Below are 13,955 nucleotides of genomic sequence, written 5' to 3' on the forward strand. Positions count from 1 at the left end.
CCATCAATTGAATACGTCAGAACGCAATGCCAACATGGCATAAACATACAATTAAAACTTTCCAAACCAATGGCAACCAATAAGTGCAACTGTTGATTGCACTCTTCCTGATTTAATATGAGACCTGAAATAATAAACTGTTGAAACTGTCTTAAAAAAAAAACTTGCTTATCCAGACATATTGACAGTGCTTATAGATAGAAGCCTACATATTTGTATTTGGTGGCCGTTGTCTGATAAATTGTTTCATTATCAACGCCGCCTTCCAAGAAAGTCGTTAGCTGTGATGAACGTTCTCTGGTTCACTTCTGCCCTCTGATGGCGGAATGGGGCGCCTGTGACTGTTTATAGGACGAAGAGCATAGCGTGACACACACAGTATGATCAACAACACACAGCTCACAGTCAGAACAGGCATTTCAAAAGCTATTTTTAATGTCTCCCTCAGGTAAAATACAGGAGTCATATGTAAAGATAGCAGTGCATCTTTGAACCCCAGCCACCAGGAGCAGAGATCTGTGCAAACCTAGACATTAAATACTCTACTCTCTGTGATGTGGTGGTGTCCAGCTACTGTGTTCAGCCTACATCTAGGATCAGAAGAGAAACTGACCATCTACCTGCTATTGTGCAAACTACTTGAGTACAGGATCAGAGGCAAGGTCCTCTGGAGTGAAAGTCAAAGTAACATCGGAGATTAGGTTTACTTCTAGATTATAAGAGGGCCAGTTTTCCACAGACAGATTAGGCCTCATCTGAGAATCATGTGTGTAAATGTTGTAATCATGTGTGCAAGTGTTGTAATCTGGGACCAGGTATAATCTGAATATCTGGTCTGTGAAGTTCTAAATATGTATAAGACTTCTATAAAGGCACCAGATGAATGTTAATGGAACATGTTAATACATAGCTATAACATGTAAGACATATGGCTCAAACATGCTAAAAACATGTTCACAAATAGCTTGTAACAACATGATATGAACATCACAGTAACAACATGGTAATAACAGTGTAACAACATTGCAGTGCCATGTGGCCGACAGTGTGACAAGATTGCAGTGACGTGTTACTTGTTTTACAATAAACAGTGTCATTCTTGTATGGCACCCCTGGGGTCCTCAGCCAGCGAGAGCTCCCCAGGGTGACTGCACACAAGAGGGGAGGCCTTATACCTCACACCCTCAACCTCCCACTGGATGCTGCATCAGGATCAATCGCCTAACAAAATCGGAGCATCTAAACACGTCAAATCAAAATGGCGTCTGCACGTGAGAGTCTTCTAAGGGTGAGTCCTGAGAGCATGTCAGCAGACCTACTCTGCCTCGGGGACAGTTCTGTGAGCAGCGTAGTGTTGCTGTGGTACACCAGTGGTGGTTACAGGAGTAGAAAGACAGGCATACAGACAGACAACTCAGGAAACAGACAGGCAGAAAGAGAGACCGGCAGGGAGAGACTCAGTTGAAAGAGGGCAGAATGGGAAGGAAAACACCCTGAGTAACAAATACAAAAGTGAAATTTGTAGTCGTGACACACTATGATGTGATAAGAAAGACCTGATGGTAACCATAGAGAAGGACATTTTCATCATCATCACTTGTGTTTTCCTGTTGCAGGATAACACAAATCCTGGACAGATTGCAATTGATCAACCTTGTCTTAATGATAGACTGAAGTGATTGTTCCATGCAGTACTTAATTAGTCCCCTACACACAGTCTCACCATTCTTACCCTGTCCCAGAGTGTATCTGTGGTCTGCAGATCAAAAAGTAATAATTTAAGATTATTTTTTTTGTATGTACTGATGAGATACATCAAAGGTACAGTTGACTGATGTACAAAGCAACCTATATTCAAGCTTGTCTAAATAATAAAAATATGTTTTTGGCAAATTGTTTTTCATGGCAGAGAAATGTATTAATCCAAATAAGTTGGGACCCACCCCCTTCTACATATGTCTAGGGCTGTGGACCGATAAAATCTCTTGGCAACACGGAACAAAACCAAGCGAGCCATGTCCCAAACAGACAAGAGATGAGAGAGCACACCCTCACTGAAGCTCTGATCATTGTTTCACAACAAACACATTCTGTTGATGATGCACATACCACTGTGTGGGCACAAAACTGCTGTTGGCACAGCAAGATGAGGCTTAGAGAGACACTAGAGTGTGTGTGTGTGTGACTTGGCCAGGCCTACACCTCACGCAAACACAAGCACCACTCACAGTGCACATGTCATAGAATTCTCACAAACTATCAGTAATTCAACTGTGTCATGTGGCTATTCATGGTCACAAAACACAATCCCTGAAAAGGCTGAATAAATAATATGGTGTTAGGGTTGAGCAGAGCAAGGCCTTGGAGGGGGGGATGTGGGAGGGGCCTCATCAGATCCAGCGGCCGGTGCCATGGGTCCGTTTCCTCCTCCTCTTACAGATGTAGTAGATGGGGAAGGCCACCAGTCCTGGAGAGGGGGGGCAGACTGGTTAAAGAACATCCTAGTGGTGGGGTAGACCTCAAGACCTGTCATGTCTGTTGTTGTACATGGTTATCTGCAGTCTTCCTGTTGCAGTTTAACACAGATAAGGTGTGGATGTGTGTGTTAATGTTATCTAAAACTGATAAGCAGCCTGTTCATTTTTGTTTACACCAACAAAGGAGGCACTTCTGTCTGTGTGTGTGTGTGCATGCATACGTCTGTATGTGTGAGTGAGTGAGTGAGTGAGTGAGTGAGTGAGAGAGAGAGAGAGAGAGAGAGAGAGAGAGAGAGAGAGAGAGAGAGAGAGAGAGAGAGAGATAGATCATTCTTACCTATAACCAGAGACAGAGCTCCAATCACCACCATCAGCACAATGACCACCGGTGCTACCACCACTTTGCTGACTGGAGAGAGGGAGAGAGGGAGGGAAGAGGGCCAGAGAGAGCAGGAGAGGGAGAGAGGAGGGCCGGAGAGAGCAGGAGAGGGAGAGAGGAGGGCCGGAGAGAGCAGGAGAGGGAGAGAGGAGGGCCGGAGAGAGCAGGAGAGGGAGAGAGGAGGACCGGAGAGAGAGGGAAGAGGGCCAGAGAGAGCAGGAGAGGGAGGGAAGTAGGGATGGGGAAAGGAGAGAGAAGGAGACTTCAAAGACCAAGTTAAAGATCTAGAGGGCTGGCAGTAACTTGTCCATTTCTGGAGTAGTATTAGTGTGGCATTCGAAAAACATTTGGAAAAACATTGTACAGCAGCTTATCTTTCAACAGTTCTGTATCCGTCTACTCTCCAGATTCAAACAGTTGAAGTGAGCCATTGTTTAGCATGTTACTGTTATCACACTTGTGGTGTTAATTTTGTATGCACATGCCAGAGGGAATAGAAGGAGCCTTTCATGTGGGAATTAGTTTTAGTAGCCCAGTCCTCTCTGCTGTCTCCTAGGCCCAGCTGTACGGTGACCTGCTACTGGAGAGGGCTGCAGGAACAGTAAGTGAGATGCAGTCCCCTGAGGCCGCTGGGTAATGTAGTTTAGAATCTCAGAGGGCTACATTAGCTCCTTGTGTGTCAGATGGCTTCCCAGGCCCCCTGCGGTTGTTAACTAGCTCAGGCTAACAAGCTACCATCTGTACCATCAGTGCTAAAGAGAAACGGGGGATCCAGCTACTGCATGTCATGATCCAGGGGAGATAGAGCTCCACTTAAAGAACACACATACAGATGCACACACGTAGACACACATGCATACGCCTCATTTCAGCAGGCTCTGATCTGGCGAAAAAACTACCAGCTCTTTCTTTGCTGCCATTGTTGACTCCAATATCCTGATGACATGCAAATCTCTCAGGCACACACACATATGCACACACACATATGCACACACACATATGCACACACAGAGAGAGAGAGAGAGAGAGAGAGAGAGAGAGAGGGAGAGAGAGTACAACCAGCCAGCCTACCACACACAGAGCCTCTAACCAGGCGTCGGAGGTGGGGCTTCTCAGGCAGGTAGCGGTACTTGCAGCCAAACACGCTGAGGTTGGAGGTGTGGTCTCCGAAGAAACGCAGGTGGCGGTACTTCTCCCCACAGCGGTAGCAGAAGTTGGTGTTGCACTGCGTGCAGGTCATGTGATCGCAGCCCTCTGTGCGTTGTATGTGGATCTAGAGGAGCGTTAAGGTTTTTGTCAGTATCACACATTATCACACTTTGTCATGGTCACACATCTCGTGTGTTATCATTCAACTTGTTAAACTTAATATCTTGTTATATTACATTATCCAGTACTGTAGGATGTTGTTTACATCTAAACCCCTGTTGGTTTTCTTGGAACTTACTTGTGAACATTTGTTTGATTTGCTCAATTTGGCCCATGCCACTGAACTGATTAACAGTGTGGAACATACAGTCCTGCCGTCTCCTGTCCTGTCCTGACTCATGTTGATGCTGACCAGAGAGAGATGGTCTGACAAACTGTCAAGCTAACAACCTGACGAGAAAACCTTATGGCTAGCTAACAATCTGACTAAACAACAACCTGTCTAACAGCCTGTCTGGTTGATACCAGTCCAGATAACAATCTGTAAAAATCACTGATTGACAGCTCAGTATGTCAGAATGATGTTGGATCAAACATCGCTGTTAGGTAGCTATGGCTAGGCTTAGCCATGTTAGCTGCTAGATTTAGCTATGTTATTAAGCTAGACTGGTTTTAATGACATCAAGGTTGACTCTCTGTCCAGGGTAGTCTCATGACTTTCCCCAACACCAACTCAGTCCCAGCAGCTTTTGTTTGAAGCTGAGGTAGCAACAACAACAGCTCTAACAGACATCCTGCCAGATAAGCAGCTTCTCCTTCCTGTCTGGCTGACACAGAAGACTCTTCAGTGCTGCAGAACATCTCTACCTATTTTACGCTACACTGGTTGAATACTAAAAGGACATCACATCACTTTGCTGAAGCAGCATTTGTTTACCAGTGACTACATGTTACAGTTAGATTACCATCTCAACCAGTACCATCATTAGGCTCAGCCAGGGGGCCAACAGAGGCCCAGGCCCAAGTCTCTGCTCCATTCCCAGCCCCAGTACCCACCTTGCAGCGGGGGCACTTCTGGGCATTCCTCTGGCCGTGCTCGACAACACTGGCCCAGGTCCGCAGCAGCTTGTCCCCCCTCCGGTAGTCACGACACTTCAGACCCTGGTGCCAGGGGGCGTGGCACTTAAAACACCACACAAAATGACACTTACTGCACTGGACCTGTCATGGGATAGGAGAAAAAGGAGAAGACAAAAGAGAGATGCCAGCAGAGAGGAGACAAAGAAGGTATGAATAGGGTGGAGGGGAAGAGGGGAGGAGGAGGAAAGTAAGGATATGAAGATGAAATGAGAGGACAGGGTGGTAGGGAAGAGGAGGAAGACATGAAGAGGAGGGAAGTGAGCAGAGGAGAGATTTGTTTTTATTAGTCCCTCCAGTGAAGGAGACATGTCAATCACATCAAACCCTAACTTTGAGATCAAGAATCACATCACACTAGATTACTGTCACACTGTGGGGTTCAACCCCCATACCTCACCTTGTACTTGTGCTCTGCTCTGCTGGGTGTCTGAAGGGAGCGGGTCTTCAGGGAGGTGAAGAGGCTGCACTGGGGGCAAGGCTTCGTGCTGGCGTCTAATCGGCCTAACTCCAGGAAGTAGCGGTACTTTGCTACCTCCTCATTGGCCAGATGAGACACCACTACACTCTCCTCCAGGAAACCACTGCATTCTGTGATTGGACAGATGATGTCAGCCCTGCCCACTCGCACCTAAGGATGGATGATGAACAGCCTTGTCAGACAATATTATCAAGCATGTGGTTTGAGATAACCCAATGGACACATGATTAGCTGGGTCATAATACCAACAGTAACAGGGTTGTAAAGTATGTACGTAAAGGGTAACCTAACTAACTTAAACAAAAACACATACATACATAGATACTAAGTACTGCGCTACATGGCAGAGGCAACGTTCATTTCTAAGTATACATTCATGGAGGTAGCTGTTCTGAGCTAAACACTAATCCCTATATAGCAGAGCTGTGTGCGTCCTGAGTGCTGTGTATGGTGAAAAATGCCCTGTGACCTTTACTACTCACTAGGGGGAAAGAGAAGGCGAAAGGGTAGGAAGAAGACAGGAAAGTGAAGGGTACAGCAGTGGGGGTTGGTTCAGGAGAGAATTCTTAGGCAACAATAAGATCCATTACGCCACCATAGGTCATGTGACTTGGCACCAGACAGATACTTCCTGGGAAGGCTGGACAAGAGCCAGGAGAGCTAAGATGCTTAGAGACACAAAGAGAGACCTGCTCATACTGAGGACAGACAGAGAGTGACCAACTCCTAACTGGAGACAGAAATAGAAATATCTTCCTATTGAGGACAGAGGGAGACCTACTCCTACAGGGGTCATAACCCATATAGTCTAGTGTGTCCAGCTAGCTGGGGTGTGTGTGTGTCTAGCTAGTTTGGATCTGTCTGTGTCTAGCTAGCAGGAATGTGTGTGTGTTTGTAGATAGCTGAGATGGGAGTGTGTCTAGCTAGCTGGTATGTGTATGTGTGGTTAGGCCTGCTGTGACAGCAGCCTGGAACACTGAAGAGGATCTGTTGTTGAGAGGACAGAGCAGCTCTGAGAACACAACTGTCAGCATGAGACGTCATAACACTGTTTACCACTACCCAGAGAATAGAGTCACACACACACACACACGTATACACACATTTACATCAGCACCTGAATTCTGGCTGTGTGAACAAAGACAATGCTGTGGTAGTTTGTGGTCGTGTCAGTCTCACTTGGGTGCCTGGGTTGATGTCTCCTTCTATTCCACCTCTGTCGCCACTAACCCTAAAACCCAACCCCAGCCCTAACTCTAAACCCAGCCTTAAGCCTAAAGCTAAACCCCAAACCCAAACATTCCCCACACCCATCGCATGAGAAGGCCTGAACTGGGCTACACGAGTCTAGGCTAGGCTGGGTACAGTGGGCAGTGTGGATAGATCACTCAGGGTAAGAGCAGACACACCTCTCTATCCTACACAAGAGAGACCATCAGCTCCATATCCTACACAGGAGGGACCATCACTTCCATATCCTATACAGGAGAGACCATCACCTCCATATCCTACACAGGAGAGACCATCACCCCCATGTCCTACACAAGAGAGACCATCACCTCCATGTCCTACACAGGAGACACCATCACATCCATATCCTACACAGGAGAGACCATCACCTCCATATCCTACACAGGAGAGACCATCACCTCCATGTCCTACACAGGAGAGACCATCACCTCCATATCCTACACAGGAGAGACCATCACATCCATATCCTACACAGGAGAGACCATCACCTCCATATCCTACACAGGAGAGACCATCACATCCATATCCTACACAGGAGAGACCATCACCTCCATATCCTACACAGGAGGGACCATCACTTCCATATCCTATACAGGAGAGACCATCACCTCCATATCCTACACAGGAGAGACCATCACCCCCATGTCCTACACAAGAGAGACCATCACCTCCATGTCCTACACAGGAGACACCATCACATCCATATCCTACACAGGAGAGACCATCACCTCCATATCCTACACAGGAGAGACCATCACCTCCATGTCCTACACAGGAGAGACCATCACCTCCATATCCTACACAGGAGAGACCATCACATCCATATCCTACACAGGAGAGACCATCACCTCCATATCCTACACAGGAGAGACCATCACATCCATATCCTACACAGGAGAGACCATCACCTCCATATCCTACACAGGAGAGACCATCACCTCCATGTCCTACACAGGAGAGACCATCGCCTCCATATCCTAAAGAATACATCATCCGCTCATACCGGTAATCCTACAGATGAGAGTATCCCCTCTGTCTCAGACTCTATTCTACATACTGAGATCTGTGATGTGTGTGTGTGTTATTGTAACACTATAACAATGGGCGTTGGCTGTTTCACTCGTGCTGGCTGTGAAGAGCAGCAGTTTAACCAAACTAGTTTAACAGGTTAGTGCACACTCCTGCTGGACAAACGACAACCTAACTACAGGCTAACTAAAGTACCATCTGACTAAAACCTCTCTGACTACCACACTCTTACTACAACAATTGCTGTACAACTTTCCTACTGCCTACCTGCAACCACATATGTGTTATTCACATATGCCAACAGGTCAGCATTTATAACTAAACTCAAACACACAGATCCTTCCCAACATGACACACACACGCGCACACATACACACACTGCAGGCTCAGTCAGACGGTGCTCTGGCAGGCTGATTTCATTACGTTCCACAGAGACAGAACTCTGTGATTAAACTGTCAATAAGAACCAGCCAACCCCTGTCTCCTCCCCAGAGCCACAGCACAGGAGATCCCACACACACTCTCACACACATGCCAGTTCGGACAGGCTGTGTCTGTGCTTCTTTCGGACTTTTCTTTCTTTCTTTCTTTGTGCTTACAGGAGACAAGAAAGCTCCTGGTCTCAACAAAACCCCCACTATCTCTGTGATCTCGGTCTATATGTGACCCAGACACCTCTGTGTCTGGGTCTGGTGTTTCTATGTCTGTGTCGGTATAGGTGGGTATGCAACTTTTCATGGTTGCTGTGTCTATGGTCACTGTGTCTGTGACAGACTGAGGAGTCAGAAGAAGCCAGGTCAGGCAGAAGGATCTGAAGGCAGGAAACACATGACTTCCCTGGACCAGAAACAACAATTACTAACACACAAAGAGGGAATTACATACAAACACACGCACCCACAGCTCAGCTATTACTGTACAGCACAATAAGACAAGCATTCCTAACATGCACCAGCTAACACATGGCATGGGTCACTGAGACAGTGTGAGCACACACACAGGCTGAGACACACACAGAGACACGCTCTCACACACACACACACACACACACACACACCAAGCTAGGAAAGACCTCCCTGAAGCGTGATAGTGGGCACAGTGAGTCTGACCACCAGTTTGGAGAGTCACATTCTCTGGATGCCTCACAATTTCATACTGGCTGTCTCACCAACAGGAAGTTTATCATCTGACTAGAGCTAACTTCCTGGTTGCCCACTTGGTGCAACCTTGGAAAAGCTAGGACACTCTCAGGAGGAGCTAAGGGACACACTAGATAGGGTACACACTGGTGTTGTTAGGAGTCTCTTTGGAGAAGCTAGTAGCTCTTCCGGAGACTAGGATCCAAGACCATGGACAAAGTGCTCCTCCTATGAAAACAAATAGAGCCTGTGAAGTCCAACAGACAGAACTATGCTGGAAGCCCAGGCCTTGTCAGAGTGGTTCTATGTTCAAACATAGAGGTCTAAGGGGTCTGGCTAGGCACACTTCCTCCTTTATGGTGGTGACATGTTCTAGATGCTTTAATGAACACACACACACGCACACTTCAAACAGCAATCATTTGTTTTTCTACCTGAGAACTGATGTATCTTTTTAGGCATTCCTCACAGACAGCCTTTTTGCAACAATGTAGCGGCTTTATATGCTTATCGTCCAAACAGATTCGACACGTCATAAGAACCGATACACTGTAATCTCTGTTGTAAAAGTTGCTCAGAGATCGAGAATCGATCAAGTTCGATAATGTGTAGGGTTCTGGGATGTTAGTGGGGCGGTGGCCCGTATCAGCATCGCTGTTCCTCCGCAAACCCACAGATAAATCTGATGGTGTTACATCCGATGTAGACGGCGTTATCTTCTCAATATGTTGGTGTTCTGTGCTTTCACGGTTATCTGGAGGCTTCCGATAGTTGTCATTGGCGATGCAGTACACCGTACAATAAACATGCTCCTTTAACTGAAATGACTCGTCGTCAGTCCGGTTACTTCTACATTCGTCAGAATCTGTTACATCAACTTGATCCAAATCGGATGACGTTAATCCCTTCGTTTGATCCGCGATTTGCTCACTTATATCCTCCGGTTCTCCCCAATTGGACTTCTCCAGGTCCAGACTTTCCATACGTTTAATGACTATGTCAACAATGTTATCATCCGAGTCTTTTTGGTCATCCGCTGTATTGTTGTTGTTGTTGAGGGTGGAAAACGATCGCGACGTCCCGAAATTCCTCTTCAAAATATGCACCGCGCTCTGTCTCCGAAAATTGTCCGTATCTTCGTTTTCTTTGCTCGTTCTCTTCTCAATTCTCTGCATGTGCATGTCCAAGTGACCGCCCGCTGTCTGAACCTTACTGTCCCGGGCATCTTGTGCAAAATCTGTGCCCCTTGACTCAACTTTGTCGGGCAACTCTTTGTAGACATTGTAGACCGTCTCGTCCTCATAGCTCCCGACCAAACCGAGCATGCTACACGGGTTATTGTCCTCCGACATCTGGTCATCTTCCATTCCCGAAGCGGAGAACAATCCATGCACGTTCCTTCCCTTCTCGCTCCAACTCCAGTCACTAACAAAACAAAACAAAGCCGAGCAGCCTCGACTTGAGCACAAAGCTGGAGCTGGATGTTAACACTCACCCAGCCGCACATGACCTGCAGCCAGTGCTGTCGGTCGCAATATCAGCAAGGGCTAGTGTGACCCAATATAGTGAACTTCACGGATCCATTCGTAGCGTAATTACGGTTCAAATATTATTCCATCTCAGGGGATACCCTGGCACGTGCGTATCCGCCTGGGTATCAACAGGTCACCTGTCCGCTGTTGCGTGACGCACAGCCTGGCGCAGCGGGATGCGCCTCCAGAGCAATGTCAGACGAAGTCTGTAGCCTACACTTGAGATGTTCTGAGGTCAAGGCCAACACTGTTCACATTCTGCACACATATACTGCTATTATAGGCTCTAAATAAAATACAAATATTTGAACATATAGCCTACATCATAATACCGTCTCTCTTTTTTTACTCAGCACGGTTTTGGAAATATTGTAATCGAGACCAGATCAACTTCTTGCTGGGAAACTAGACTCTTTAGGCTAGATCAATGACACCACAAATATCTGGAATCATTATATTACTGCGGAGTATTATGTCCCGGAACAGACAGGCAGCGATGATCATAATGAATGGACAATGAAGATCGCAGTCAGCAGGCCTGAATATGACGCCACCGACAATGTAGCAGTGACCGGCCTGCAATAACAGAGTCACCAACAAGAGGCAGTAGAGCACACAGAAATGCACTCGTATGCATGACACCAAAACCAGAAATCTGCTGTCAACACTGCATCAGTCCTTTGAATGTATATCCCCAAGAAGACAATTAACAATATTATTATTATTTTCAAGATAATTAACAAGATATTTATTTCAGATGAACCTTTATATAACTTTGTGATTCAGGTTCCAGTTTCCCATGTTTAAGTGAGGCACTTCCTGTCAGTCCCAGGTTTTGTTTACCAGCCATGTCTGTCCTAGTGGCAGGTGTCAACATGATCCTCTCTCCATTGACACATATCTGGTTATTGAACCTCCTAGTTATACATAGGGCACATGAGGTATAAAGAGTGGTGTAGAAGAGAAAGGGTTGGGATGAGGAGAGTGGGGGAGAGAGAGAGTGGAGAGTAGGGGAAAGTGAGAATGCGGGGAGAGGAGCGAAAGTGGAGTCGAGGAGAGAGAGTGTGGGAGAGGGAGAGAGAGCGAGGAGGGTGGAGAGGGAGTGGGGGGAAAGCAAGAGAGTGGCAGAGAGGAGAGAGTGGTGGAAAGGAGCGTGAGTAGGAGAGTTTGTGATGGTCCTCCTCGTGGTCCAGGGACTAGGTGAGTCTGGATGTTGATCTTCAAAGGTGCCATGTGATCTACAGGTGTGTCTGCATGTGCTCCCTCGGAGCCATGAAACTAATAGTCTTTTTTATGGACATAGCCTGAGTGGAACATGAGGCTAAGTGTGTGATCGGTCTGAAGAGCGCTGACGAGCACAGATAACTTACAGCAGCAACAGGTTCACCACAGCCTCCAGCAGGTCTCTCTCTCTCTCTCTCTCTCTCTCTCTCTCTCTCTCTCTCACAAACACACACAACCAGACACAAACCACAGAACATGACAGGCCTTTTCCATAGTTGGCTTTTATTATATTTACAGTCTTTTTGAAAAGTAACATAAATATAAAACGTCTACATCTAGAGAGAATGGTAGAATTCAAGTCTCTGGCCCCCAGGCCTCTCCTGGTAGCTCTGCTTCACTATGTTAACCACTCTAGTGCTGCTCTCTCTGACCATGAGTGTCTCTCTCTCCCTGTCCCTTAACATGGGAATTTGGGTCAAATGTACTTCATGTTGTGATCAATGACGTGTGTGCCAAATTGCTTGCTCTTTTTAAAATTTAACCAGGAAACATTTCTGCCAGTTCCACAAATTTGAAATTTGGAATTTTCTGTGTTTATTGCAGACATTGTTTCCCACTCTCTCTACTATGATGAAGTGGATCATCTTAGTAAACTCCTGGTATCTTTGGCCTCTGTGACAGGAAGAGCTATCCGGTGGGAAGGGTTGTGATAGTTGAGAGGTGATCCTGATAGATCTAGGGTTCTAGTCCACCACACAGAAACATGTTTCAGTCACTTTAGATACTGTCCCCACCCCCACCCAGGGCTGTCCTGACACTATACACCCTGCCCCCCCCCACCCACCCCACCCAACTCCCCTGACACATTATACAGTTAAAAGAATACAAGGCCCCACATACACAACATCAGCAATTAGTATTCAACTATAAAAAGAGTAAACACTGTCACACATGTTAAAAATGCCTAGAATTTTAAAGAAGTTTCATAATAGTTTGTAAGTGTACGTCATTGTCATTAGGAGAGACTCAACGTTGTCTTAGAAAAGCACAAAGTTCACACTCAGTGTAACAGGGAAGGCTAGTAGCTAACACACCCCTTTAGCTAGTCTACAGGTTAGCACACCGCTCTAGCTAGTCTGCAGGCTAGCCATTTAGAATACCTTTCTAGCTACTCAGCAGTCTTGCCAGTTAGCATGCTAGCACACAGCACTAGCTAGTCTGGGAACAATCCAGTGATGTCAGAGAATAAATAGGGCACAGAGTCGACACCTCATGCAAACACAAATGCCTCTAGAAATGTCCAGACCGGCTGTCTGGGCCTGGTGTTCCTGTGATCCACCTGATAGCCAAGCTCAGTCTGCCATCTGTCCGTCTACAGTCCTGGGCACTGTCAGGACTAATTTTCAGGGAGATTGGGGCCTAGAGCTCTGCTGCTCCGATTGAGATTCCCTGTGTCACAAACACAGAAAGACTAGAGGCTCATCGATCAGGTATTGATCAGGTATTGGACATTCCTCAAGGTGAAGAGTATTGTCCAATCATTTAAGTGGGAACACAGTTGGAACACTTAGGGAGCGAGTTGGCAGTATTCCAACGGGTCAACATGGCCAATTGGGCGTGGTCCGGGAGATTAATACTATTGGCTCCCTGATGTGTCTCTGTCGTCCAGCTCCGAGAGTAGAGGTTCTGTACTTCTCCTGTGGTGACCATGTAGAGCCACATGGTGGCACTGTTGCTCCAGCAGACTGGCCTAGTCCAGGCCCGGCTCAGACACAATTACTAGACACACACTCAGTCACCCCGTCCCACACACACACACACATACACACACACACGCACAGGAACATCCACTGTGTTCTCTCTGAGGTTAGAGCATGGAGTCTCTGGCTCTTCACATACTTTAAGACACAGTATCATGTTTAAGACATTGAAGAAATGGACAGGAAGTTAAAACAGTAGCTTTTGATGTTGGTAAGGCAGTCCGCGTTACTTTGACCTGGAAGAGAACAGAGGAGATAACATGAAGTCAGTTGTGCATGTATGGATTTGACAAAGCACAGATTATGCTATAATACTACTCATGTACACAAAATACATAATGATACTGATAAAAAATGTTGTATTGTCAATTAAAATACAAATATAGAACAGGTCACA

At 46.4% G+C, this 13,955-nt stretch overlaps 2 protein-coding genes across 5 annotated transcripts in view; both read right to left on the minus strand.

Moving 5' to 3' along the window:
• Positions 1-414: 414 nt before the first annotated feature.
• On the minus strand, positions 415-10,486 carry rnf217 (ring finger protein 217). 2 transcript variants are annotated; one of them, XM_067242408.1, is made up of 6 exons: positions 9,477-10,486; positions 5,543-5,773; positions 5,062-5,226; positions 3,928-4,129; positions 2,815-2,886; positions 415-2,467 (listed from the first exon to the last, which is right to left on the minus strand). In XM_067242408.1, the coding sequence occupies exons 1-6, from the start codon at positions 10,407-10,409 to the stop codon at positions 2,391-2,393; spliced, it is 1,680 nt and encodes a 559-aa protein (XP_067098509.1). In that variant the 5' UTR covers positions 10,410-10,486; the 3' UTR covers positions 415-2,390. The 2 variants fall into 2 exon arrangements, with proteins under 2 accessions (XP_067098509.1, XP_067098510.1); XM_067242409.1 differs by lacking the exons at positions 415-2,467; positions 2,815-2,886 and adding an exon at positions 3,318-3,446.
• A 2,171-nt stretch (positions 10,487-12,657) lies between these two features.
• nkain2 (sodium/potassium transporting ATPase interacting 2) overlaps positions 12,658-13,955 on the minus strand; it is a 33,522-nt gene continuing 32,224 nt past the window's right edge. For all 3 annotated transcript variants that reach the window (XM_067241535.1, XM_067241534.1, XM_067241533.1), the window contains one exon: positions 12,658-13,794. In XM_067241535.1, coding sequence (XP_067097636.1) covers positions 13,785-13,794 — 10 coding nt within the window. In that variant the 3' untranslated portion in view covers positions 12,658-13,784. The remainder of the gene's footprint in view (positions 13,795-13,955) is intronic.

The sequence above is a fragment of the Osmerus mordax genome, chromosome 8 (genome assembly GCF_038355195.1).
Source record: "Osmerus mordax isolate fOsmMor3 chromosome 8, fOsmMor3.pri, whole genome shotgun sequence".
Taxonomy (NCBI): domain Eukaryota; kingdom Metazoa; phylum Chordata; class Actinopteri; order Osmeriformes; family Osmeridae; genus Osmerus; species Osmerus mordax.